We start from the raw sequence: 25,103 nt of genomic DNA on the forward strand, positions 1-25,103 counted from the left end.
TGAACCTGCCTCTTGCTGCTGTGGACATATGTCCATGTGGTGACCACCAGATTGTGAACCGGATCCTGCTCTAGATCTAGATCCCACCGAGGTGTGTGTCTCTGCGCTGGTGGAGGGTGTGGGTAAGCGCTGTGACGGGTCTTCCAGGCTGCTTATTTCCAGCTCTTCAATGGAGGAGGTGTCCTCTTGGCTGGAGTTGAGGAGCTGGATGGAGCTGAGGGACTGGCTGGCTGAGGGTGACAGTTACTTGGCAGAGCTCCCTGTGAACCAAAGTAGAGATAATTAGTGCCTGGCAGCAGAGTCACAAGCAGGAGAGAGAGAGAGAGAGAGGGAGAGAGACTACCAGTTGTGTTGAGAGAGGGATGATGTGGTGCAGGATCCTCACGAGGGTGTTCGCTGCTGACTTCACCATCACTGCACGTAGGGCCCACATCCTCCCCAGTCAGTGTGATGGCAGCTCCTCAAAGTGAGTGAGGGGTCTAATGTTTGCCACTCCACCCCCAATCTAGGACCTCTCCCTGCTGCTGTGAACCAGCTTCTCCTGCATGAAACAGATTGACAGAGAGTGAGTAGGACACATGGCGCTGTGTGGAATGTTTGTGTGGTGAGCGGAGACATGGACAGGATGAGGATATGAGCTCCAGAGGATATGAGCCTGATGGAGATGTGAGGGATTGTGTGAGAGTTAGTGGTGTTGTCCCTTGAGGTGTGAGATCCATGTAGATGTGTGATTGGTTTGTGAGTGTGTGAGTTGAGAGTGATGAGAAGAGTGAGTTACCCTGGCAGAATGGACGAGACCATTCATCCTGTAGTGGCACTGGTTGGCTGGCATCTTTTGCAGGGCAATGGCCCTGACCACCGCTGCCACCACCTCCCAAGCCAGATTAGTGAGGTTGTTGCCTATCCTGCGGCTAGAGTGGGAGTAGAGGACATCTCGGCTGTCCTCCAAAGCGTTCAAAAGGCACCCGAGGGACATGCCACTGAAGCAGGGGGCTGTAGTCATTTTGCCTTTCAGGGCCATCCTGTCTTCCACCTGGCACTCGTGGGCTGCAAGCTCTGAGAGGTATGACAAAGCAGCATGGTGATGGAGTGGCGGGTGAATGAGAGCCTGCCCGCCATGAAATGGCCTGTTACCCAGGAATGCAGAATTAATGCAGTGGGTTTGGGATGATACGGTGTGAAAAGCCGCTATTGTGGCTGGCTGGTAAGACATCATTTTACCCACCCGCTATCGCACTTAGTGCAAATCTGGGACGATACTGCCCATTAAATTGTAATCCCCTGTCACTTCAGGAAGGAAGTGTTTGTGTTCCACTTGAACACCACTTGGAGCCAGCACTGAGTGTGGCAAGGGTGCAGAATGTACTCTAATGGGGACTTCAATGTCCACAACCAACAGTGGCTCAGTAGCACCACTACTGACCAAACTGGTTAAGTTCTGAAGGACATAGCAGCCTGACTAGGCCAGCAGCTGGCGATGAGAAAACCAACATGAGGGAAAAACCTACTTGACCTTATCCCTTTGCTGATGATTGAGAGTAGACCAATGGTTGGCCGGATTGGATTTGCCCTGCTTTTTGTGGATAGGACATACCTGGGCAATTTTCCACATTGTTGGGTAGATGACAGTGTTGCAGCTGCACTGGAACAGCCTGATTTGGCATGGTGTTAGTTCTGGAACACAAGTCTTCAGTACTATCGCCAGGATATTGTTAGAACCCATAGCCTTTGCAGAAACAAGTGCCTTCTGCAGATTCTCGATATCACGTGAAGTGAACCAAATTAGCAGGAGATTGTCATTGGAGATTTCAGGAGGAGACCAAGATGGATCATCACTCAACCCTTTAGACCGAAGATGTTTGCAAAGGCTTCAACCTTGTCTTTTGCACTGATGTGTTTGGCTCTCCCATTGTGCCTCCTCCTCAGGTAAGTTGTATAATTGTCCACCATCATTCATGACTGGATGTGGAGGACTGCAGAGCTTTGGTCTGAGGAATTGGTTGTGGGATGAATTATATCTGTCTATAAAATGCTGCTTCCAATATTTAGAATGCATGTGATTCTGGTTTTGAAAGACACTAAAGAAATGTAAGTCTTTCTTTACACATTCCAAACCCTGTTACAAACTACTTAACCGGTTAATCAGGCACTTCCGTTTGAACAGATTATTGATGTGGTTCTGTGTTTAACAGACTCAGTGTCGTTTGTTCACTAACTTTTCAATTATTCCAATAATGAACTCTCTTTGCTTGATGTGGAGCTTTATGATGTGATGGATAATTTTAAATCTATTCTTATGTTTTTTGTTCCATTCTCATTTGCCATGACCCCCTTTCCCCCTTTAAATGGTTTTGTGGTGAGGTTTTTTTTCAACTTGCTTACTGTTCCTCTTTACTGCTTCCTCACTGCCTGGGCTGGGCTGGGCTGGGAGACTCATTCTCTCCCTCTCTCTCTCTGTCTCAGTGGTGGCACTGGACAGTTTTCAGCCGGTGAGCACTCAGGGTGTTAAATAGTCTCTGATCAGCAAGTTTCACAAGCGCCCTTTATTGACGACCCGACCAGACGCTCAGTCAGTGGCTGAACTTCTCTGCAATTTTTCTGTTAAGGTAAATCTTCTTTCTTCTCTCAGAGCGCTTTAGAATCTGAAAGGGCCGCGTAAAGCAGGAACTTTCACTGTAGCGTAGGTCAGATGGCACGTCCCAATGGTGGGTTGGGGTCTTTGTTCACCCTTTGAACAAGCATCATCATCGAGTGCTGCAATGCAACCAGCCTAGCTTAAAGTTTAACACATTTAAGAATGGACAAGATATTTTAGTTCTTACCTCCAAATCTACATCATTGATATGCCTTAGTGTATAGGATATCCCCTTTCTTTCTCCACCCCATTGCTCTGTGTTAGGATACAGTACTCCCCTCCCCTCCCCTCCCAGATAACTGCTCCGTGTTGGGGTACAGTACTCCCCTCTCATCCCAGATCACTGTTCCATTCTACATATATAGGTCTGGGCAGTGGCACACTCTTTCACCCTGAGGGCAATATTGCTCTCACTTATTATTGACAATACACACACAGTCTATCTCTCGCACACACACACACACACACACACACACACACACAGCCTCCCTCACATACACACATGCCCATATGCGCACACATACACAATCACAAACACAATCACACATACACACAATCACACACACACATAATCACACACACACTCACACATACACAATCACACACACACAATCACACACACACACAATCACACACACAATCACACATATACAATCACACACACACATAATCACACACACACTCAGATACACACACGCACTTCTCAGCATGGTGATCTCCTGCTAGCAACCCTGAGTGGGGTGAGCAAGGTTGAGAAGACAATTGGGGACAGTGTGTGGCTCTCTGTCTGCCCCTTACCATCCCATGGGTTATAAAAGCTTTTCACAGGAAGGGACTTCTCTCCTGCGACAGCTGAGGCAAGGGTCAGGGACTCAACATCTTTCCCCACTCTGGAGGATTAATTTTAACTTCCTGTTCTGCTACTAACGGATGTGGTTGTTTTTTGTTTAATGGCTGCTTAACTAACACTTGCAAAAAGCTTCCAGTGATATTGCAATCCTGGGATGGTGCAACAACAAGGATTAACTAATCTGATCACATGTCAGTTTGGATCAGGACATCTCAGCCCCTCAACTGGGAGGATAGCAATGACCATGTGTCTATGTGCCAGGATTCCACTGGCCATGACTCTCACTGTATGCCTTACATTCACATTGCTTCTCTGCTTTGCCAGTGACTCCTACTTTGATTGAGCTTCTTTTACTCTTTCACAGAATGTGGGCATCATTGGCAAGACCAGGAACAATTCCAGAATCTATAGAATTTTGGAAGGCAACCACCTATGTATCCACTATCAGCGAAGCCCACATCCCATGAATGAGTTTTTTTAAAAATCCCTATAGCCACCTCCGTCAACACTCTGAGATGTATCTCATCAGATCCAGGGTACTTAACAATTTTAGTCCCTGTAATTTCTCCAGAGCTAGTTTTTTACTAATACTAATTCCTTTCAGGTCCTCAATCTCACTAGCCCCTTGGTTCTCTAGTATTTCGGGGAGGTTTTTTTGTTTTTTGTATCTTGCTCCATGAAAAGAAGGCAGGGGTGAGTGGATGGCTCAATCAGGGAGCCAGAGCAGACACAACTATTGGAATGCCACAGGCATCAGTGCTGGGCCCTCAGCTTTTTACAATCTAAATGCATCAGGTTGATGAAGAGACAGAAAATAAAGTTTTCAGAGGATATGAAACATTGGGAATGTAAGTTCTCTAGCCCACAAAGTTGTGTATGCTCAGTCATTGAGTATATTCAAGCCTGAGATCGATAGACTTTTCATCGCTAAGTGGATAATAAACAAAAGTACAGGAAGGATTTTTTTAATGCTCATATGACTTTTCACCTGCTCTTTTGCTTTGAGCTTTGTCCTGGAGATTAAACTTCAATTACTGGAGGGTTCAGGACAGTCCTGAAACGTTGGCAAACCCTCCACCCTCAACCGCTCCCCTCTCTAGACCTTGAACCTGTCAACTCACTCACAGCTCCAATTCTAACATCGGTTGTATGTTGCAATAAAGCAGTAATGGAGCTGGTGGTTTGCAACTTGGAGCAGAGCTTCCAGGTGGTGATATTCCCATGTGTATGCTGCCCTTGTCCTTCTTGGTGATAGAGGTCATGAGTTTGGAAGATGCTGTTTAAGGAGCCTTGGTGTGTTCCTGCAGTGTATCTTGCAGATGGTACACACTGCTGCTACTGTGCATTGGTGGTGGAGGGAGTCAATGTTTAAGGTGATGGATAGGGTGCGTATCAAGTGCACTGCTTTGTCCTGGATGGTGCAAAGATTCTCGAGTGTTGTTGGAGCTGCACTCATCCAGGCAAGTGGAGAGTATTCCATCACACTCCTGACTTGTGCCTTGTAAATGGTGGACAGGCTTTGGGGAGTCAGGAGATGAGTTACTCATTGCAAGATTCCTAGCCTCTGACCTGCTCTTGTAGCCACAGTATTTATATGGCTAGTCCAGTTGAGTTTCTGGTTAATGGTAATCCCCAGGATGTTGATAGTGGGAGATTCAGTGATGGTAATGCCATTGAATGTCATGGAGAGATAGTTAAACATAGAAACATAGAAAACAGGAGCAGGAGTAGGCCATTCAGCCCTTCAAACCTGCTGTGCCATTCATTATGATCATTGCTGATCATCCGACCTGCTCCTGCTTTCTGCCTATATCCTTTGATCCCTTTTGCCCCAAGAGATATATCTAACTCTTTCTTGAAAACATACAATGTTTTAGCCTCAACTACTTTCTGTGGTGGCGAATTCCATAGGCTCACCACTCTCTGGGTGAAGAAATTTCTCCTCATCTCAGTCCTAAATGGTCTACCCTATATCCTCAGACTGTGACCCCTGGTTCTAGACTCCCCCACCATCAGGAACATCCTTCCTGCATCTACCCTGTCTAGTCCTGTTAGAATTTTATAGGTTTCTATGAGATCCCACCCCCCCTTCATTCTTCTGAACTCCAGCGAATATAATCCTAACCAACTCAATCTCTCTTCATATGTCAGTCCCACCATCTCAGGAATCAGTTGGGTAAACCTTCGCTGTACTCCCTCTATAGCAAGAACATCCTTCCTTAGATAAGGAGATCAAAACTGCACACAATATTCCAGGTGTGGTCTCACCAAGGCCCCTGTATAATTGCAGCAAGACATCCCTGCTCCTGTACTCGAATCCTCTCGCTATGAAGGCCAACATACCATTTACCTTCTTTACCGCCTGCTGCACCTGCATGCTTACCTTCAGCGACTGGTCTTCAAGGACACCCAGGTCTCGTTGCACATTCCCCTCTCTCAATTTATAGTCATTCAGATAATAATCTGCCTTCCTGTTTTTGCTACCAAAGTGGATAACCTCACAATTATCCACATTATACTGCATCTGCCATGCATTTGCCCACTCACTCAGCTTGTCCAAATCACACTGAAGCATCTCTGCATCCTCCTCACAGCTCACCCTCCCACCCAGCTTTGTCTCATCTGTAAATCTGGCGATATTACATTTAGTTCCCTCATCTAAATCATTAATATATATTGTGAATAGCTGGGGTCCTAGCACCGATCCCTGTGGTACCCCACAAATCACTGCCTCCGATTTGGAAAAAGACCCGTTTATTCCTACTCTTTGTTTCCTGTCTGCCAACCAGTTTTCTATCCATCTCAATACACTACCCCCAATCCCATGCACTTTAATTTTACAAGCTAATCTCTTATGTTGGGCTTTATCGAAAGCTTTCTGAAAGTCTTTTTAAATAGTTGGATTACATTAGCTACCCTCCAATCTGTAGGAACTATTCCAGAGTCCATAGAATTTGGAAGATGACCACCAATGCATCCACTATTTCTAGGGCCACTTCTGGGATGTAGATTATCAGGCCCTGGGGATTTATCGGCCTTCAATCCCACCAATTTCCTCAACACCATTTTCCTACTGATTTCCTTCAGTTCCTCCCTCTCACTAAATCCTGTGTTCCCCAACATTTCTGGTATGTTATTTGTGTCCTCCTTTGTGAAGATAGAACCATAGTATTTTTTGGTTGGTCGGCCATTTCTTTGTTCCCCATTATAAATTCCTCTGTTTCTGACTGTAAGGGACCTACATTTGTCTTCACCAATCTCTATCTCTTCTCATATCCATAGAAACTTTTGCAGTCAGTTTTTATGTTCCCCACAAGCTTACTCTCAAATTCTATTTTCCCCTCCTTAATCAACCCCTTGGTCCTCCTTTGCTGAATTCGAAACTGCTCCCGTCCTCAGGTTTGTTGTTTTTTCTCGCCAATTTGTATGCCTTTTCCTTGGATCTAATACTATCTCTAATTTCCCTTGTAAACCATGGTTGGGCCACCTTTCCTGTTTTACTTTTGCGCCAGACAGGAATAAACAATTGTTGCAGTTCACCCATGCGCTCTTTGAAAGTTTGCCATTGCCTATCCACCGTCATCCCTTTAAGTAACGTTTCCCAATCCATCATAGCCAACTCATGCCTCATACCATCTTAGTTTCCTTTATTAAGCTTCAGGACCCTAGCCTCAGAATCAACAATGTCACTCTCCATCTTGGTGAAGAATTCTATCATCTTATGGTCGCCCATCCCCAAGGGGCCTCGCACAACTAGATTGCCAATTATTCCTTTCTCATTACACAATACCCAGTCTAGGATGGCCTGTTCTCTTGTTGGTTCCTCAATGTATTGGTCCAGAAAATCGTCCCGTATACACTCCAGGAATTCCTCTTCTACGGTATTGTTACTAATTTGATTAGCCGAATCTAAATGCAGTTTAAAGTCACACATCATTAAAGAAGTTCTGTTATTGTATGTGTCTCTAATTTCCTGTTTAATGCCATTCCCAACATCACCACTACAGTTTGAGGGTCTATATACAACCCCCACTGACGTTTTTTGCCTCTTAGTGTTTCTCAGCTCTACCCATAAAGATTCCACATCATCGGAGCTAATACTTTTCCTCACTATTGTGTTAATTTCCTCCTTAACCATCAATGCAACTCCACCACCTTTTCCTTTTTGTCTGTCCTTCCTAAATACGGAATACCCCTGGATGTTCAGTTCCCGTCCCTGGTCACCCTGCAGCCATGTCTCTGTAATCCCGACTATATCATACTGTTTACATCTATCTGCATGACTAATTCATCCACTTTATTGTGAATGCTCCTTGCATTAAAGCACAAAGCCTTAATGCTTGTCTTTTTAATATCAGTTGTTCCATTCCCACTATTTTTCACTGAGGCCCTGTTTGATTCTTGCCCTTGATTGCTCTGCTTATCACTTTTCTTATTCCCCTTTCTGTCTTTTGTTCTTGTCCTTGATTCCCCCTCCTCTGACTCCTCGCATAGGTTCCCACTCCACTGCCATTTTAGTTTAAACCTTCCCCAACCACTCTAGCAAATATTGCCCCTAGGACATCAGTCCCGGTCCTGCCCAGATGTTACCTGTCCACTTTGTGCTGGTCCCAACTCTTGTTAGTTTAAATTAGATTAAATTAAATTAAATTAGATTCTCTCTTGTTGGAGATTGTCATTACCTGGCACTTGTGTGGCGCGAATGTAACTTGCCATTTGTCAGCCCAAGCCTGGATATTGTGCAGGTCTTGTTGCATGCGGACATGAACTGCTTCAGTATCTGAGGAGTTGCGAATTGCTTTTATTGACTGGCACAGCAGCAAACATGAACTGAAATGGGTTGAGCACACTACATTCATGTCTGGGGACCATAAGTAAACTGAGATAAACACAGTCTTGCATTTGTATAGCACCTCAAAATATCCCAAAGTGGAATGGTGCTTTGGGCTGCATTAGAGTGTTTCAGTTGGAGTTTAGTGAGACAGGGACTTTTAAAGGTTAATTTCTATCTAAAGTCAAATCTCGCTTTAATTTAGCAACTAACTAAAAGTTGCTCTTTGAGTTGAGAGAAGGTGAGTTTTAGTCCAGCTTTAAAACAGGGGATATACAGGCTCTGCTTGCAGCTGCCACTATTAATTAGTTAACTGAGCTTAAACAGGTTTTCAGAAGCTAGATTCAGACAGCATAAAAGCAAGCCATCTACAGTGCTGCCTTGGCTGTATTAGAATGCTTCAGTTGGCGTTTGGTGAGAGAGGGAGTTTAGTGAAGAGGGAAGGAGATGTTCCTTTCCTTTTCTACCTTCAGGAAGAAATGCAGCAGCCTTGGTACGTAGGAGCTGGTAAGTATTTCTCCTGTCCTTAATATTCTCTAAACTAGAGGAAGTAAAAGTAGAGGGAGTATTTAAGGATAAGCCATGCCAGGGCAGCTCGGCTAAGTGGAATGCTCTTCCTGTACGATGTGGGAAGTCAGAGACACTTCCAGTGTCCGGGGTGACCATGTGTGCAAGAAGTGTCTCCAGCTGCAGCTACTTGAAATCCGTGTTTCGGAGCTGGAGCTGCGGCTGGAGTCACTTTGGAGCAACTGCAAGGATGAGCTCTTCGTGGGTAGCACTTACAGTGAGATGGTCACGCTGCAGGTAAAGATTGCACAGGCAGAAAGGGAATGGGTGACCACCAGACAGAGTAAAGGCACTAGGCAGGTGGTGCAGGTGTCCCCTGGGTCCATCTCAATCTCTAACAGATTTTCCGTTTTGAATGCTGCTGGGGGAGATGGTTCCTCGGGGGAATGCAACAAGAGCCAAATCCATGGCACCACGAGTGGCTCAGCTGCACAGTGAGGGACAAAAATGCATGGAAGAGCAATATTGATTGGGAATTCTATCATAAAGGGAACAGTTAAATGTTTCTGCAACTGCAGATGTGGCACCAGGATGGTATGTTGCCTCCCTGGTGTCAGGGTCAAGGATGTCACTGAGCGGCTGCAGGACAGTCTGAAGGGGAGGGTGAACAGCCAGAGGTCATGGTCCAACTACATAGCTGAAAAGAGGGATGAGGCTCTGAAAGCAGAATATAGGGAGTTAGGGAATAAATTAAAAAGCAGTTCCTCAAAGGTAGTAATCTCAGGATTTACTCCCAGTGACATGTGCTAGCGAGATCAGGAGAATAAACCAGATAAATGTGTGGCCGGAAAGTTGGTCTAGGAGGGAGGGATTTAAATTCTGAGGCATTGGGACCAACTTTGGGGAAGATGATACCTGTACAAGCTGGATGAGTTGCACTCCAGCAGGACCAGGACCAATATCATCACACGGGGGTATTTGCTAGCACTGTGGGGGAGGTTTAAACTAGACTGGCAGGAGGTGACACAAGAGAGGGAAACAAAGACAAGAATGAAAGACAGAAAAGTAGAAAGCAAAAGTGGAAGGTAGAGGAAACAAGGGCTAGCAGCAAATATGGCCATAGTCTAAAAAATGTGTAAAAATTTTTAAAGGACAACTCTAAAGGCAGTGTATCTGAATGCATGAAGCATTCATAATAAGGTAGATGAATAAACAGTGCATCTAGTGAGATATGATTTTGATTACAGAGACATGGCTGCAGGTGACCAAGGCGAGGAACTGAATATCCATAGGTACTCGCTATTTCAGATGGATAGGCAAAAAGGAAAAGGATGTGTCGTAGCATTGTTAGTTTAGGATAAAATCAGTTGAATAGTGAGAGACAATATTGGCTCAGAAAATCTAGATGTAGAATTAGTCTGGGTGGAGTTAAGAAGCAACAAGGTGCGGAAAATATTAGTGGGAGTTGTCTATTGGCCTCCAAACGGTAATGGACAGCATTAAATAGGAAATTAGAGGTGCATGTAACAAGGGAACTACAGTAATCGTGGGTGACTTTAATCTACATATAGACTGGGCAAATCAAATTAGCAATAATACTGCGGTTGTTGAATTTCCTGGAGTTGTACGAGATGGTTTTTTAGACCAGCATGTAGAGCAAATGACTAGGGAACAGGCTATCCTAGATTTGGTATTGTGCAATGAGAAGGGGTTAATTAATAATCTTGTTATGCGGGGTCCTTTAGGGAACAGTGACCATAATATGATAGAATTCTTCACTAGGATAGGAAGTGAAGAAGTCCAATCTGAAACTAGGGTCCTAAATCTAAACAAAGGAAACTAGGAAGGTATGAGGTATGCGTTGGCTAAGATAAGTTGTGGAACTCCATTAAAAGGCATGATGGTGGATAGGCAATAGCTAGTACTTAAGGAATGAATGTATGCATTGCAACAGTTAAGCATTCATTTGTGGTGCAAAATCATAACAGGAAAAGCGGCCCAACCACGGCTAACAAAAGAAATTAAGGATAGTATTAGATCCAAAGAGGAGTCACATATAGTTGTTAGAAAGAGTAGCAAGCCTGAGGATTGGGAGCAGTTTAGAATTCAGCAGAGGAGGACCAAGAGATTGATTAAGAGGAGAAATATAGAGTATGAGAATAAACTTGCAAGGAACATAAAAGCAGACTGTTAAAGCTTCTATAAGTATGGAAAAAGTAAGATTAGTGAAGACAAGTGTAGGTCCCTTACAATCTGAAACAGGAGAATTTATAATAGAGAACAAGGAAATTACAGTGCGATTAAACAGCTGCTTTAATTCTATCTTCACAGAGGAAGACACAAATAACTTCCCAGAAATACTAGGGAACCAAGGGTCTAGTGAGAAGGAGGAATTAAAGGAAATTAGTATTACTAAAACAATAGTGCTGGAGAAATTAATGGGATTGAAAGCCAATAAATAGCCAGGCCCTGATAATCTATATTCCAGGGTACTAAAGGAGGAGGCCATGGAAATAGTGAATGCGTTGGTTGTCTCACCTCACTTTGGGAGTTCAGCTCCTTTATCTATGTTTGACCAAGGCTGTGATGTGGTCAGGAGCTGAGTGGCCCTGGCAGAACCCAAACTGGGTGTCAGTGAGCAGGTTATTGCTAAGCAAGTGCTGCTTGATAGCACTGTTGATGACCCCTTCCATTACTTTACTGATGGTCAAGAGTAGACTAATGGGACGGTATTTGGCCAGGTTGGATTTGTCCTGCATTTTGTGTATAGGACAAACCTGGACAACTTTCCATATAGTCGGGTGAATGCCAGTGCTGTAGCTGTACTGGAACAGCTTGGTTGGGAGTGCAGCAAGTTCTGGAGCACAAGTCTTCAGTACTATTGCCAGAATGTTGTCAGGACCCATAACCTTCAGCCTTTTCTTGATATCACGTGGAGTTATAGCATGTCGAGTGAATTGGCTGAAGACTGGTGTCTGTGATGCTGGGGACCTCCGTAGGATGCGAGATTGATCATCCACTTGGCACTTCTGGCTGAAGATTGTTGCAAATGCTTCTGCCTTATCTTTTGCACTGATGTGCTGGGCTCCTCCATCATTGAGGATGGGGATATTTGTGGAGCCTCCTACTCCAGTGAGTTGTTTAATTGTCCACCACCATTCATGGCTGGATATGGCAGGACTGCAGAGCTTAGACCTGATCCACGGGTTGTGGGATCGTTTAGCTCTGTCTATCACTGGCTGCTTTGCTGTTTGGCACGCAAGTAGTCCTGTGTTATAGCTTCACCAGGTTGACACCTCATTTATAGGAAACCTGGTGCTACTCCTGGCATGCCCTCCTGCACCCTTCGTTGAACCAGGGTTGACCCCCTGGCTTGATGGTAATGGTAGAGTGGGGGATATCTGGGACATGAGATTGTGATTGAGTACAATTCTGCTGCTACTGATGGTCCACAGCGCCTCATGGATGCCCAGACTTGAGTTACTAGATTTGTTTGAAACCTATATCATTTAGCACGGTGGTGGTACCACACAAAACAATGGAGGGTATCCTCAATGAGAAGGTGGGACTTTGTCTCCACAATGACTGTGCAGTGGTCACTCCTACCGATACTGTCATGGACAGATGCATCTGCGGCAGGCAGGTTGGTGGGGATGAGGTCAAGTATGTTTTTCCTTCTCATTGGTTACCTCACCACCTGCCGCAGACCCAGTCCAGCAGCTATGTCTTTTAGGACTCAGCCAGCTCGGTCAATAGCGGTGCTACCGAGCCACTCTTGGTGATGGACATTGAAGTCCCCCACCCAGAGTACATTCTATGCCCTTGTCACCCTCAGTGCTTCCTCCAAGTAGTGTTCAACATGGAGGAAGCACTGATTCATCAGCTGATGGAGGGCAGTACGTGATAATCAGCAGGAGGTTTCCTTGCCCATGTTTGACCTGATGCCATGAGACTTCATGGGGTCCAGAGTCGATGCTGAGAACTCCCAGGGAAATTCCCTCCTGACTGTATACCACTGTGCCACCACCTCTGCTGGGCCTGTCCTGCCGATGGGACAAGACATACCCAGGGATGGTGATATGGTGATGATGGAGTCTGGGACATTATCTGTAAGGTATGATTCCATGAGGATGACTATGTCAGGCTGTTGCTTGACTAGCCTGTGAGACGGCTCTCCCAATTTTGGCACTAGCTCCCAGATGTTAGTAAGGAGCACTTTGTAGGGTCGACAGGGCTGAGTTTGCCGTTGTCGTTTCCGGTGTCTCGGTCAATGCCGGTGGTCTGTCTGGTTTGATTGCTTTTTTGAGACTTTGTAGCAGTTTGATACAACTGAATGGCTTGCTGGGCCATTTTGAGGAAATTTAAGAGTCAACCACATTGCTGTGGGTCTGGAGTCACATGTAGGCCAGACCAGGTAAGGATAGCAGATTTCCTTCTATAAAGGGCATTAGGGAAGGAAATAAAGGACTGGATGCAGGGATGATGTTTCCTCTGGCTGGGGGCATCTAGAATCAGGGGTTATAGTCTCAGGATATGGGATAGACTATTTAGGACTGAGATGATGAGAAACCTCTTCACTCAGAGGGTGGTGATCTTATGGAATTCTCTACCACACAGGGCTGTGGAGGGCAAGTCACTGAATATATTTAAGAAGGAAATAGACAGATTTATGGACTGTAAAGATGTCAAGGGGTAAGTGAAGAGAGCGAGAGTATGACATTGAGATACAGGATCAGACATGACCACATTGAATGGCGGAGTAGGTTCGAAGGGTCGAATCACCTACTCCTGCTCCTATTTTCTGTACTTTCTAAGCACTTTTAAGTGTAGTCGCTGTTGTAATGTAGGAAACCTGTTTTACTGATGTTGATTGAAGGATGAATATTGACCAAGACACTGGAGTGAACTCCTCTGCCTGTCATCAAAATAATGCAATGGCATCTTTTATGCCTAACTGAGAGGACAGAGAGAGCCACACCTTTCTGAAAGATGACAACTCCAAAAATCTAGTATTCCCTCAGTACTGCAACTTTTGTGCATAAGCCCCTGGAGTGGGATTTGTACCCACAGCCTTCTGACTCAGAGGTAGGTCATTTGGGGTGCAACTGGAACCAGGGTTTCTGAGGACCAATGGTGCACTGTCACACATCTGGAAGCTGGGTTAGAATGCAGCTTTAGCTGATGGGGCATGAGCACTGACTTACCATGTGCTGAGTGAGATTAACATAGGGTCAGTCCGTACTCTGTTCTTAGTGGGTTACATTATTGAGCAGATGACATTTCAGTCGTATCGTCAGCAAAAATGTAGACGGATGTGCCCTTAAATGGAGACAACCTTAACAATGGAGCCTGTCTCTGCTCTGTAGTGTGTGACACCCCATAGTTTCAGTTTAGTTGCTGGTTCCTGTAATGATCTTGCAATGTGATATTGAGATAGAAGGAAGTGCCCCTATCTAGCATTTGTGGCCACTGCACATAAATCTAGCTAACATGCACACACCTTACTGTTGCATTTATTGTTGCAAAGCTTGTTCAGACCACAGCAAAGGAAGACTTGGTTGGCCTGTTGCTACAATGACAGGAAACTGAAAATGTCACGCTGTTGCAATGATCCAATTAGGGAGCTGTTACCAAGGAAACCTCCTTTCTTTTAAGCTTACTCTCGCACAAACCCCACTTCTAATTTATTTTTTTCTATTTCTTTTGCCTTGGGGTTTTTAGGATGGTAAGTCAGATGTGAAAGCTCTGATGGCGAGGTTTGGCAACAAGCCTGTGGAGGAGACATCTGCTATTGGCCCCCGGCCTGTCAAGTTTACTCCCCACTCTTCACTCCAAGGAAACATGTCTTCAGTCGCCAGCAAAGCTGCTGGGTTTGAAAGCTCCTCGGCTCCCAAGTTTCCAGCACTCAGGTCGACAGGATCTTTCAGCGAGAAAGCCAGTCATTCTGCACCCAACCTGACCTCAGACAAGCCTGCCTTTCCCAAACCATCAGCTCTGAAAGCTCAGTTTGAGGGACTCCAGAAGGAAACCAATGATTGCAAGCCTCCATTTATAAAACCCAACTTGGGGAGTAAGTCTTCACTGAACACCTTCACTGCTCAGAAAGATGAGAGAGATGAGAGGGCTCATTTCACAAAGCCTCACTTTGGGCTGAAGCCCACAGTGGACTCAGCCGATTCACACAAAGAGAATGAAGTCCGATCAGGCTTTGTGAAACCATCTCAATTTTCCAAACCATTGAATCCTGTAACTTCCCACGAAGCCAAGCCAGCCTTCCCCAAATCCCAATTCCCAAAGCCAACAAATTCAGGCAATGTAAGCGAAGACAAACACTTGAAGCCTGTATTCTCCAAACCACCGACCGGGTTGAAGCCTTGGAATGAATCTAGCAGCTCACCGAAAGAAAACACAGAAGACATTGGCAAAGAGGACAGCGGGATTGGGAGAGGCACTGTGCCCTTTACTTTAAAGGCACTCAAGCCTGTGAATGAGCGAGGGAGATTTCCCAGTCAGACCAGCGAGGACAAGGCAGCAACACCCAACGAGGGTGGCATCAGGCCCAGTGGCCTGAAGAGCTTCCCCCCAAAACCCAAACAGGAAGAAGCCACCCCATCACACTCTGGGCCCAGCAAGATCCAGAAACTGCAGAACCAGTTCCTGAACAAGGTGCAGAGTCAAGAGCTCGAGGAAGGGGACAAGGATCCAAATGTCCCCAAACGGAGACCACTTCCTGCTCCTTGGACCTTGGGGGCCCCACCTCAGAAACCCAACAGACCCCCGACGGTGAACTTGGACCTTTTCCGACAGCCCCAGTGGAAGGAATCCCCGATACTTCCAGGTATATCACTCATTTCCTTTAATATCATTCATGTTGTGTTGATAAATTTTTCCTGTGTCTTGGAAAAAGCTAGTGTTTGAAGAATGAATCATTTTTCTATTGGCATCTGCTATCTAAATCCGCTCTGGATTTTTGCATTACAGATCGGTAAGGGCAGCATGCAGACTTTTTATTAACCCATTTGTTATAGTCAACAGAACTCAAAAACAACAACTTGCATTTATAGCTTTCCTTTAACATGGTAAAATATTCCCAGGCAAGGGTCATTAAGCAATTTGACAATTGACACCAAGCCGCATAAGGAGGTGTTCGGACAGGGGAGGTTGATTTTAAGGAACATCTTCAAGGTGGAGGGTGAGGCAAAGAAGTTTTGGGGCAGAATTTCAGAGCTTGAGGCCCAGGTAAATGAAGGCATGGCCACCAGTGGTCAGTGGTGGAGTAATTAAAATCAGCCAGAGGCCAGAATTAGAGGACCGTAGGGATCTTAGGAATGTCGGGCTAGAAGAGGCTACCAAGATAGGGAGGGGTTGAAAGAAGGACAAGAGTCTTATTGAATGAACAGGCTGGTAGATAGTTATTGTCTCAGGAAGACTATGGGAATAAAGCATTGCCTCCGTTCAAATGCTTTGTCCCAAGTTCCCTTACCTTACTCCAGAATCAGGTGATAACTAGGTTCATGAGGATGGATGGTAGGAAGAGAGCAAAGCCAATGGCTCGATAGACCAATTCCTTCCCCACCTTCCTTTCATTACTTATGGCCTCTGCTCAAAGATTTCTTTCTTCGAGGGGTAGGACCGAGATTAGGAACTCGCTGTGCGGAATGTTCAGCTTTACCAGGTTCTGAGTAGAGGTAAACCAGGAAATAGTGGACCGAACGACTTCATTGGGTGGGGAGCATAATTAATGCCAGCTTAGTGGGTAGCACTCTTTCCTCAGGTCAGGGGCCATGTGTTCAAGTCCTACTCCAGAGACTTGGGCGCAAAAATCAAGGGTCACACCAGCGTAAAACTGAGGGAGAATTACACTATCACAAGTGATGTGATGCTAAACTGAGGCCCAGTCTGCCCTTTCAGGTGGACATAAAAGTTCCCATGACGCTATTTTGAAGAATAGCAGAGGAGTTCAGTGTCCTGGCCAATATTTATTCCTCGACCAACATCAGTGAAACAGATATTCTGGTCACTATCACTTTGTTGTTTGCGGGAGCTTGTTGTGCACAATTTGGCTGCTGTGTTTCCTACATTACAACAATAACTGCATTTTTAAAAATACTTCATTGGCTGTAGAAAGTGCTTTAAGCCATCCCGATGATCGAGAGTGGACTGATGAGGTGGTAATTGGCCAGATTGGATTTGCCCTGCTCTTTGTGGAGAGGACAAATCTGGGCAATTTTCCATATTGTCGGGTAAAAGCTGTTGTTTTAGCTGCACTGGAACGGCTTGGCTGTTTTATTTTTGGAACAGAGGAGGCCAAGGAGAGATTTAATCAAAGTGTGTGAAATTATATTGGACCGGGAAGAGTGCATTTGTAAGGACTGATTTTCCTTACCAGAAAGGTCAATAACCAAGGGGCAGAGATTTAAAGTAATTGGTAGACAAGGGGAGTTGAGGAGTAATGGTTTCATTCTGCCTCAAAGGGTGGTGGAGGCAGAAACCCTCAAAGTATTTGAAGAAATACTTTGATACCCGCTTGAAATAACCCACAGGGCTACAGACCAGAAGCTGGAAAGAGGGATTAGGCTGGATGGCTCTTTCTCTGCCAGCATGGATATGATGGGCTGAATGGTTGTGAAAAATGCCAAATGAAGTGAGAATTTTTTTCTTTCTGTAATGTCTAAATTTGACTGTGCCACCCACAGTAGACACAAGTGGTCATGTACCAATGGTGATTTAGGTGTACATGTAAGTATCACGAGAGGGGTCCATACTCCACCGGTGTGCAGCTGAGGAACTCTACCACTGGTCCACCATTTTGAACAGATACGTGTTTTTCCACATTGAGATCTATCAGTGTCAATCATCCAATTACCAAGAAAATTCACTGTTTCTTCCCCCATGAGCACTTTTTGCTAATTGGAGGACAGTCTTCTAAGTGCAACTGGTGTTGTATGTGGGAGAGGGGAAGGGCAGGGTCGGTGAGGGACAAGGACCTGCAAGAGGGGAAGTGGAGCACTTTACCATGATCTGTGACTCTGGCCCGTTTGCCTCTGCAACCTGAGGGGAAGAATCACCAAGGACTCTGCTTCCCAGTGACCTGCTTTGCTAGAGAGTCCCCAGTGATTGAGCGTGAAGGATAGGATCAAATTGTGATGCCTTCCATTCCTGACTATCCCCACTGTGTAAATGAGGAATGGCTGTTATTTAGCCCTCTTCAAACTGTGCATCAGCAAGGGCATGGTGGGGGTAGGAGGGGTTGGGGGGGTGGGGGGGTGGGGGTGCACGGTGGGGGAAATACCTTCATGATAGGAGGGGAGAAATGGGTCAGCCAGTCAAGGGTTCTAGGTTGAACTTTTATCTCCAACTTCAAGGCCATGGAGAGAGAGTACCGGGGTGAAGAACTTCAGTCATATGGAGAAGCTGGGCTGTCTTCCTTAGAGCAGGGAAGGTTAAACAGATATTTAACAGAGGCATTCAAAATCATGAACGGTTTTGAAAAAGTAAAGTAGAAGTTGTTTCCGGTGGCAGAACATACAGGAACCAAGGACATAGATTTAAGGTGATTGACAAATAAACCAGAGGGGAGATGAGGAGAATTTTTTTTTACTCAGTGAGTCGTTATGATCTGGAATGCACTGTCTGATGGGATGGTGGAAGTAGATTTAATATGGAATTGAATAATTACTTAAAAAGGGAAAATTTTCAGGGCTAATACGGAAAGAGCAGAGGTGAGTGGAACTCATTGGACAGCTCTTTCAGAGAGCTGGCACAGGGATAATGGGCCAAATAGTCTCCTTCTACACTGTATCACTCAATGATCTGACTCTGCCTGAACGAAATCAACTCCGTCAGCACAGCATGAGGACTGAACTGTTTACTTGGCTGTGTGTGGCTCAGTATACTCTTATTCTTCACTCAATTTCATGAAATAGGCATTGAGTATAGATTAACCTGCCTGCCATTTCCTCCTGTTACGCTTTCACGCTCCTCAGTTGGGGCACTGCTCCTTCTGCCGGGCTCGATTACGTGTGAAGGTGGAGAGGAAGTTTGCAAATGGAGCTGAGTCGCAGTTCCCACCTTGTGCGTGTGCTGTCAGGAACCTCACTCTCACTATCCTCATCTGCATCTTCCTCACCTGCTGACTTAACCACTCTAGCTAGATCCTCATGGACCTCCATAGGTGCATCACAAACGACAGCCTGTCAAACCCTCGTCCAAACCCACACAGTCTCTCTCCCTAGCGCTCCGTTCTTGTCAGTCTCCAATCTCTCCCCATCGATCAAATGCAACATCCTGATCCTTATTTACCAATTTCTCTATGTCACCCCTCCTAACCCTCTGCAACCTTTGGATTTTTTTAGGAAACCTCATCCGCGGGCGGGCTGAGGTGTCCAACTTAATTTAAAAAAATGTTTTGACAATATTTTTACTACGTCCTTGCTCATGTGAGTGAGTCCTATGTGGGGACATGTTTTTCACATTTTCAAAATGTTTATTTTTGATATAACAATTCTTTAGCTCCCTGAGGCAGTTCATTACCTTTGCGCTCACCTTCCTCCCGTCCCCCACCCCGGCAGCGCTGAGCCTTTCAGCGTGCCCTTCATGCTGGCTGTCCGTTAATTGGCCAGCCGGCGTGAAATCGTGGTCTGGGGCCAATCGCGGGCGGCAGACCATTTCTCAGCCGCTCTTGGACCCGCCTGCTATGCCTGCCCAACGACCCGAAGTCTTGCCCCATGTGTCTCAGGCCTACTTGGTATCCCACTGCTCCACCCCTCCCCCACCAAACACTCACTCCTGTCTTCAGGATCCCTCTCTCTGTCTCCCTGTCTCTCTCTCCCCTGACCATCCTATGTGATCATAACTGTGGTCAACTGCTCTAATCGCTCTGCTTTGGTTGTTTTCTCATTTATTTGAGACATTTTGCTATTTTAAAGCTGCTTTATAAATGTAAATTAGTTGTTGCTGAAAGAAAGGAAATGATAGGGGATCATAAAAACATTTGGAGCAGTAGAAGGCCCTTCAGCCCCTTCTTGAGTCTCCATTCAATACGATGAAGGCTGACGTGTACCTCAACTCCCACCATTTCTCGACAGCATTTAAAACCCCTACCCAACATAAGCTATTGATCTCAATCCTGAAGGCTTGAAAATACCAAGCATAAACAGTCTTTTGGGGAAGACAATTCCAGATTTTCACTCTCCTTTGTGTAAAAAGCACTTCCTGCTTTCACTGTTGAACGGTCTTGCCTTAATTTTAAGGCTAAGCCTCTTGTTGTTATTTACTCCACCAAAAGATATAGTAGCTCTGTACCTGCTTATCGAATCCTATAAACATTTTGAGCACCTTGATTAGACAGATTACACGCCCCCCATTAAAATAAGATTAAGGTGTTATTCCGATGAGGAAGCATGATAGGATTGCTCTGCTGCCCTGAAGCAATGCTCTGGTGGAGCCTCGAATGTGTTTGTGCAGCTCCTATCTTTCCCTCACTGCTCCCATTTCTTTACTAATTAACATAATTTCTCAAAGCAAAGACTGAGATAAACTAGATGGAAAGTATTGTGAGTAGGTCCATCGGGGTCTGAAAGCAACAAAGACCAGGTCCGGGTTTTGGCTGAAATCCTTCATTCAAAACCACATAAAGAAAGACTTGCATTTCTATAGCACCTTTCATGACCCCAGAATGTCCCAAGTCATTTCTCAGCTGATGAAGTACTTTTGAAATGTAAACACTGTTAATGTAGGCAAGGCAACAGCCAATTTGTGCACAGCAATTTCCCACAAACAGCCATGACATAAAGAACAGATAATCTATTTCAAGTGATGTTAGTTGAGGGATAAAAATTGGCCAGAACACCAGAGAAAACTCCCTTGCTCTTCTTTGAAATAGTGCCATGGATCTTTGAGGTTTACCTGAGAGGGCAGAGGAAGCCTCAGTTTAACACCGGACAGTGCAGTATCCCTCAGTACTGAATCAGAGTGTCAGTCTCAACAGGTTGGGGAGGGACTTCAAACCACAACCTTCTGACTCACAGAATTTTAACAGCACAGAAGGAGGCCATTCAGCCCATAATGTCTGTACCAGCTCTCCAAATGAACATTATGACCTATTGCCATTGCCCTGCCTTTTCCTTGTACCTCATAGACGAAAATGCTCCCAACTGTTGAGCCACAGCTAAACAGGAAGGATAAGGGAATAGTGAAGAGCTGATTTCAGAGAGATTCATTGAATCAGAGGAGTTTGACATCAGAACTCTACAAGGAGATTTACTGGATAACAGTTTACATTTGTTCTGTCTCCTCTCTACTTATAAAAACTGAACCAGAGCAGCAGCCAGGTTCAGAAGTCCGATGCACCTGAGTTTGAACCGAACAGTCTGTTTCACTGTTAAAGCGGGAGGAATGTCTCCTACTGTACCTGGCCTGACCAAGGTCAATCTTAGTCATCTTCGGGAGGCTCATTCAATTGCAAAGCAACCACACAAATCGGGTGCCTTCACTAATCCTTATAAGGGATGCTTGGGGGTCAGTCTTCAACATAGATTGAGGTTGCATGGGGTGTGCTGGGTTGTTCTCTGGGGATTGGTTGATTGATATAACTGAGAAAGGCTGGGTTTAGTTATCTCCTGTTTTTATCTCTCTCCCACTCACTCCCTCTCTCGCTCGCTTTCTCTTTCACACATATGCACTCAGCATTGTTAAGAATTGCAGAGGAAGGCAGGGTACAAACAGGAAGAAAGAATTCTCAGCAGGTTTCTGAAGACAGCCGTGAAATGAGTAGAGTGAGGGTTCGGATGAAATCATAGAATATTAGAAATGTATAGCACAGAGGAGACCATTCAGCCCATGTATCCATGCTGGCAGAAAAAGTGCCATCCCACTAATCCCCAGCTCCTGGTCCGTAGCCCTCTGGGTTACAGTATTTCAAATGCATATAAAAGTACTTTTTCAAATACCTCGAGGATTTCTGCCTCTACCATCCTTTCAGGCAGTGACTTCCAGGTTCCCACCACCCTCTGGGTGAAAATATTACTCCTCAACTCCCCTCTTCTACCAATTATTTTAAAACTCTGCTGCTTGGCCATTGTCCTTTCTGTGAAGGGAAAGCAATCCTTACAATCCGCTCTTTCTGGCCCCTCATAATTTTACACACTTTAATTAAATCTCTTCAGCCTCCTCCGTACCAAAGAACCTCTAGCCTGGCCAAGCTGTTCCAATGCAGCAACAACACGGGAATTACCTGACAATGTGGAACATTGCCTAGGTATGCCCTGTACACAAAGAGCAGGACAAATTCAAATGGACAATCACTGCCTCCATCAGGTTACGCTCGATCATCAGCAGAGTGATGGAACAGGAAATCGACAATGCTTTGGAGCGGCACTTACACAGCAATAAGCTGCTCACTGATGCTAAGTTTGGAATCCATCCAGGTCATTCCGACCCTAACTTCATTAGAGCCTTGATCCAAACATGGACAAAAGAGCTGAACTCCCGAGGTGAGGTGAGACTAGCTGACTTTGACATCAAGGCCACATTTGACCCAGTGTGGCGTCAAGGAATATATGTGCCTCCACATATATTTGTCATTCATATGAACTACATAGATGACTATGTGGGGGGTAGGATTAGTAAGTTTGCGGATGACACAAAGATTGGCCGGGTGGTTAACAATGAGGTTGAGTGTCTTGGGCTATAGGAAGATGTAGATGGGATGGTCAAATAGGCTGATAAGTGGCAGATGGAATTTAACCCTGGAAAGTGTGAGGTGATACACTTTGGAAGGAGTAATTTGACAAGGAAGTATTCAATGAACAGCATAAGACTAGGAAGTTCTGAGGAACAAAGGGACATTGGCATGTGTGTCCATAGATCGCTGAAGGCGGAGGGACATGTTAGCTGGGTGGTGAAAAAGGCAGATGGGACACTTGCCTTTATCAATCAAGGCATAGATTACAAAAGTAGGGAGGTCATGTTGGAGTTGTATAGAACCTTGGTGAGGCCACAGCTGGAGTACTGTGCGCAGTTCTGGTCACCACATTATAGGAAGGATGTGATTGCACTGGAGGGGGTATAGAGGAGATTCACCAGGATGTTGCCTGGGATGAAATATTTAAGTTATGATGAGAGGTTGGATAGACTTGGGCTGTTTTCGTTGGAGCAGAGAAGACTGAGGGGTGACCTGATCGAGGTGTACAAGTTTATGAGGGGCATGGACAGGGTGAATAGGGAGCAGCTGTTCCCCTTAGTTAAAGGGTCAGTCACATGGGGACATAAGTTCAAGGTGAGGGGCAGGAGGTTTAGGGGGAATGTGAGGAAAAACTTTTTTACCCAGAGGGTGGTGATGGTCTGGAATGCACTGCCTGGGAGGGTGGTGGAGGCGACTTGCCTCACATCCTTTAAAAAGTACCTGGATGAGCACTTGGCATGTCATAACATTGAAGGCTATGGGCCGAGTGCTGGTAAATGGGATTAGATAGGTAGGTCAGATGTTTCTCACGTGTCGGTGCAGAAGGACCGAAGGACCTCTTCTGCACTGTGTGATTCTGTGATTCTGTGAAGGAGCCCTAACAAAACTGGAGTCAATGGGAATCAGGAGGAAAACTCTCCACTGGTTGGAGACGTATCTAACAAAAGGGAACATGGTTGTGGTTGTTGGAGGTCAATCATCTCAGCTCCAGGACATCACTGCAGGAGTTCCTCAGGGTAGTTTCCTCAGCCCATCCATCTTCAGCTGCTTCATCAATGACCTTCCTTCCATCATAAGGTCTGAAGTGGGGATGTTCGCTGATAATTGCACAATGTTCAGCACCGTTTGCGACTCCTCAGATACTGAAGCAGTCCGTGTCCAAACGCAGCAAGACCTGGACAACTTTCAGGCTTGAGCCGATTAATGGCAAGTAACATTCACATCACAAAAGTGCCAAGCAATGACCACCTCCAACAAGAGAGAGTCTAACCATCGCCCCTTGATATTCAATGGGATTACCATTGCTGAATCCCCCATTATCAACATCCTCGGAGTTACCATTAACCAGCAACTGAACTGGACAAGCTATGTAAATTCTGTAGCTACATGAGCAGGTCCGCTATCTTCAAGACAAAAGTCAGGAGTGTGATGGAATACTCCCCACTTACCTGGATGAGAGCAGCTCCCACAATATTCAAGAAGCTTGACATCATCCAGGACAAAGCAGGATGCTTGACCTGCACCTCATCCACCACCTTAAACATTCACTTTCTCCAACACTGATGAACAGTAGCAGCAGTATGTACCATTTACAAGATGCACTGCAGGAATTCACCAAGGCTCCTTAGACAGCACCTTCCAAACCCACGACCACTACTGTCTAGAAGGACAAGGGAGCAGGGACATGGCAACACCACCACCTGAAAGTTCCCCTCCAAGCTTCTCACCATCCTGACTTGGAAATATATCACTGTTCCTTCACTGTCGCTGGGTCAAAACCCTGGAACTCCCTTCCTAACAGCATTCTGTGTGTCCCTATACCACATGGACTGCAGCGGTTCAGGAAGGCGGCACACTACCACCTTCTCAAGGGCAGTTAGGGATGAGCAACAAATGCTGGCCCATTTAGTGAATAAAAAATAAACAATATTCTCCAATCCTGGTGACATGCTCTCTACCTTCTGTAGGAATACATGAGAATAGGGCTTCGGCAGGATTCGGCTATTCGGCCTCTTGAGTCTGCTCTGCCATTCAATACGATCATGGTTGATCTGGTTGTAGTCTCAACTCCACCTTTCTGTCTGCACCTACCCCCCTTCCGTCATCAAACCCTGGACTCCCTTGTTTATCAAAAATCTATCTCACTCAGCCTTGAATATATTCAATGAGCCAGCCTCCAATGTTTCCTGAGGAAGAGCGTTCCACAGACTAAAGACCCTATGAGAGAAAAAAAAATTCCTCATCTCAGTCTTAAAAGGGAGACAGACCTCTTATTTTCAAACTATGTCCCCTAGATCTAGTCTCCCCAGCAAGTGGAAACATCCTCCCAGTATCTATCCTGTCAAGTCCTCTCAGGATCTTATATGGTACAATGAAGTCACCTCTCATTCTCCTAATTCCAATGGGTGTAGTCCCAACTTGCTCAACCTTCCTCATAGGACATGTCCTTCATCCCAAGAATGAGTCGAGTGAATCTTCTCTACTGCTTCGAAAACAATTAAATCCTTTTTTTCAAATAAGGAGATCAAAATTGTCCACAGTACCCCAGATGTGGTCTCACCAAGGCCCTGTAGAGCTACAGTAAAACTTCTGCACT

The 25,103-nt window shown here is 45.5% G+C and overlaps 1 protein-coding gene across 4 annotated transcripts in view; it reads left to right on the forward strand.

Moving 5' to 3' along the window:
- Positions 1-25,103, forward strand: part of LOC121277472 (FYN-binding protein 1) — a 205,771-nt gene that overhangs the window by 39,591 nt on the left and 141,077 nt on the right. For 3 of the 4 annotated variants that reach the window (XM_041187001.1, XM_041187002.1, XM_041187004.1), the window contains one exon: positions 14,545-15,661. In XM_041187001.1, the coding sequence (XP_041042935.1) occupies positions 14,545-15,661 (1,117 nt within the window). Of the gene's footprint in view, positions 1-2,407; positions 2,607-14,544; positions 15,662-25,103 lie in introns of those variants that run through there. The other variant, XM_041187003.1, reaches the window with a different exon arrangement.

This window comes from Carcharodon carcharias, chromosome 4 (genome assembly GCF_017639515.1).
Source record: "Carcharodon carcharias isolate sCarCar2 chromosome 4, sCarCar2.pri, whole genome shotgun sequence".
NCBI classification, from domain to species: Eukaryota; Metazoa; Chordata; class Chondrichthyes; order Lamniformes; family Lamnidae; genus Carcharodon; species Carcharodon carcharias.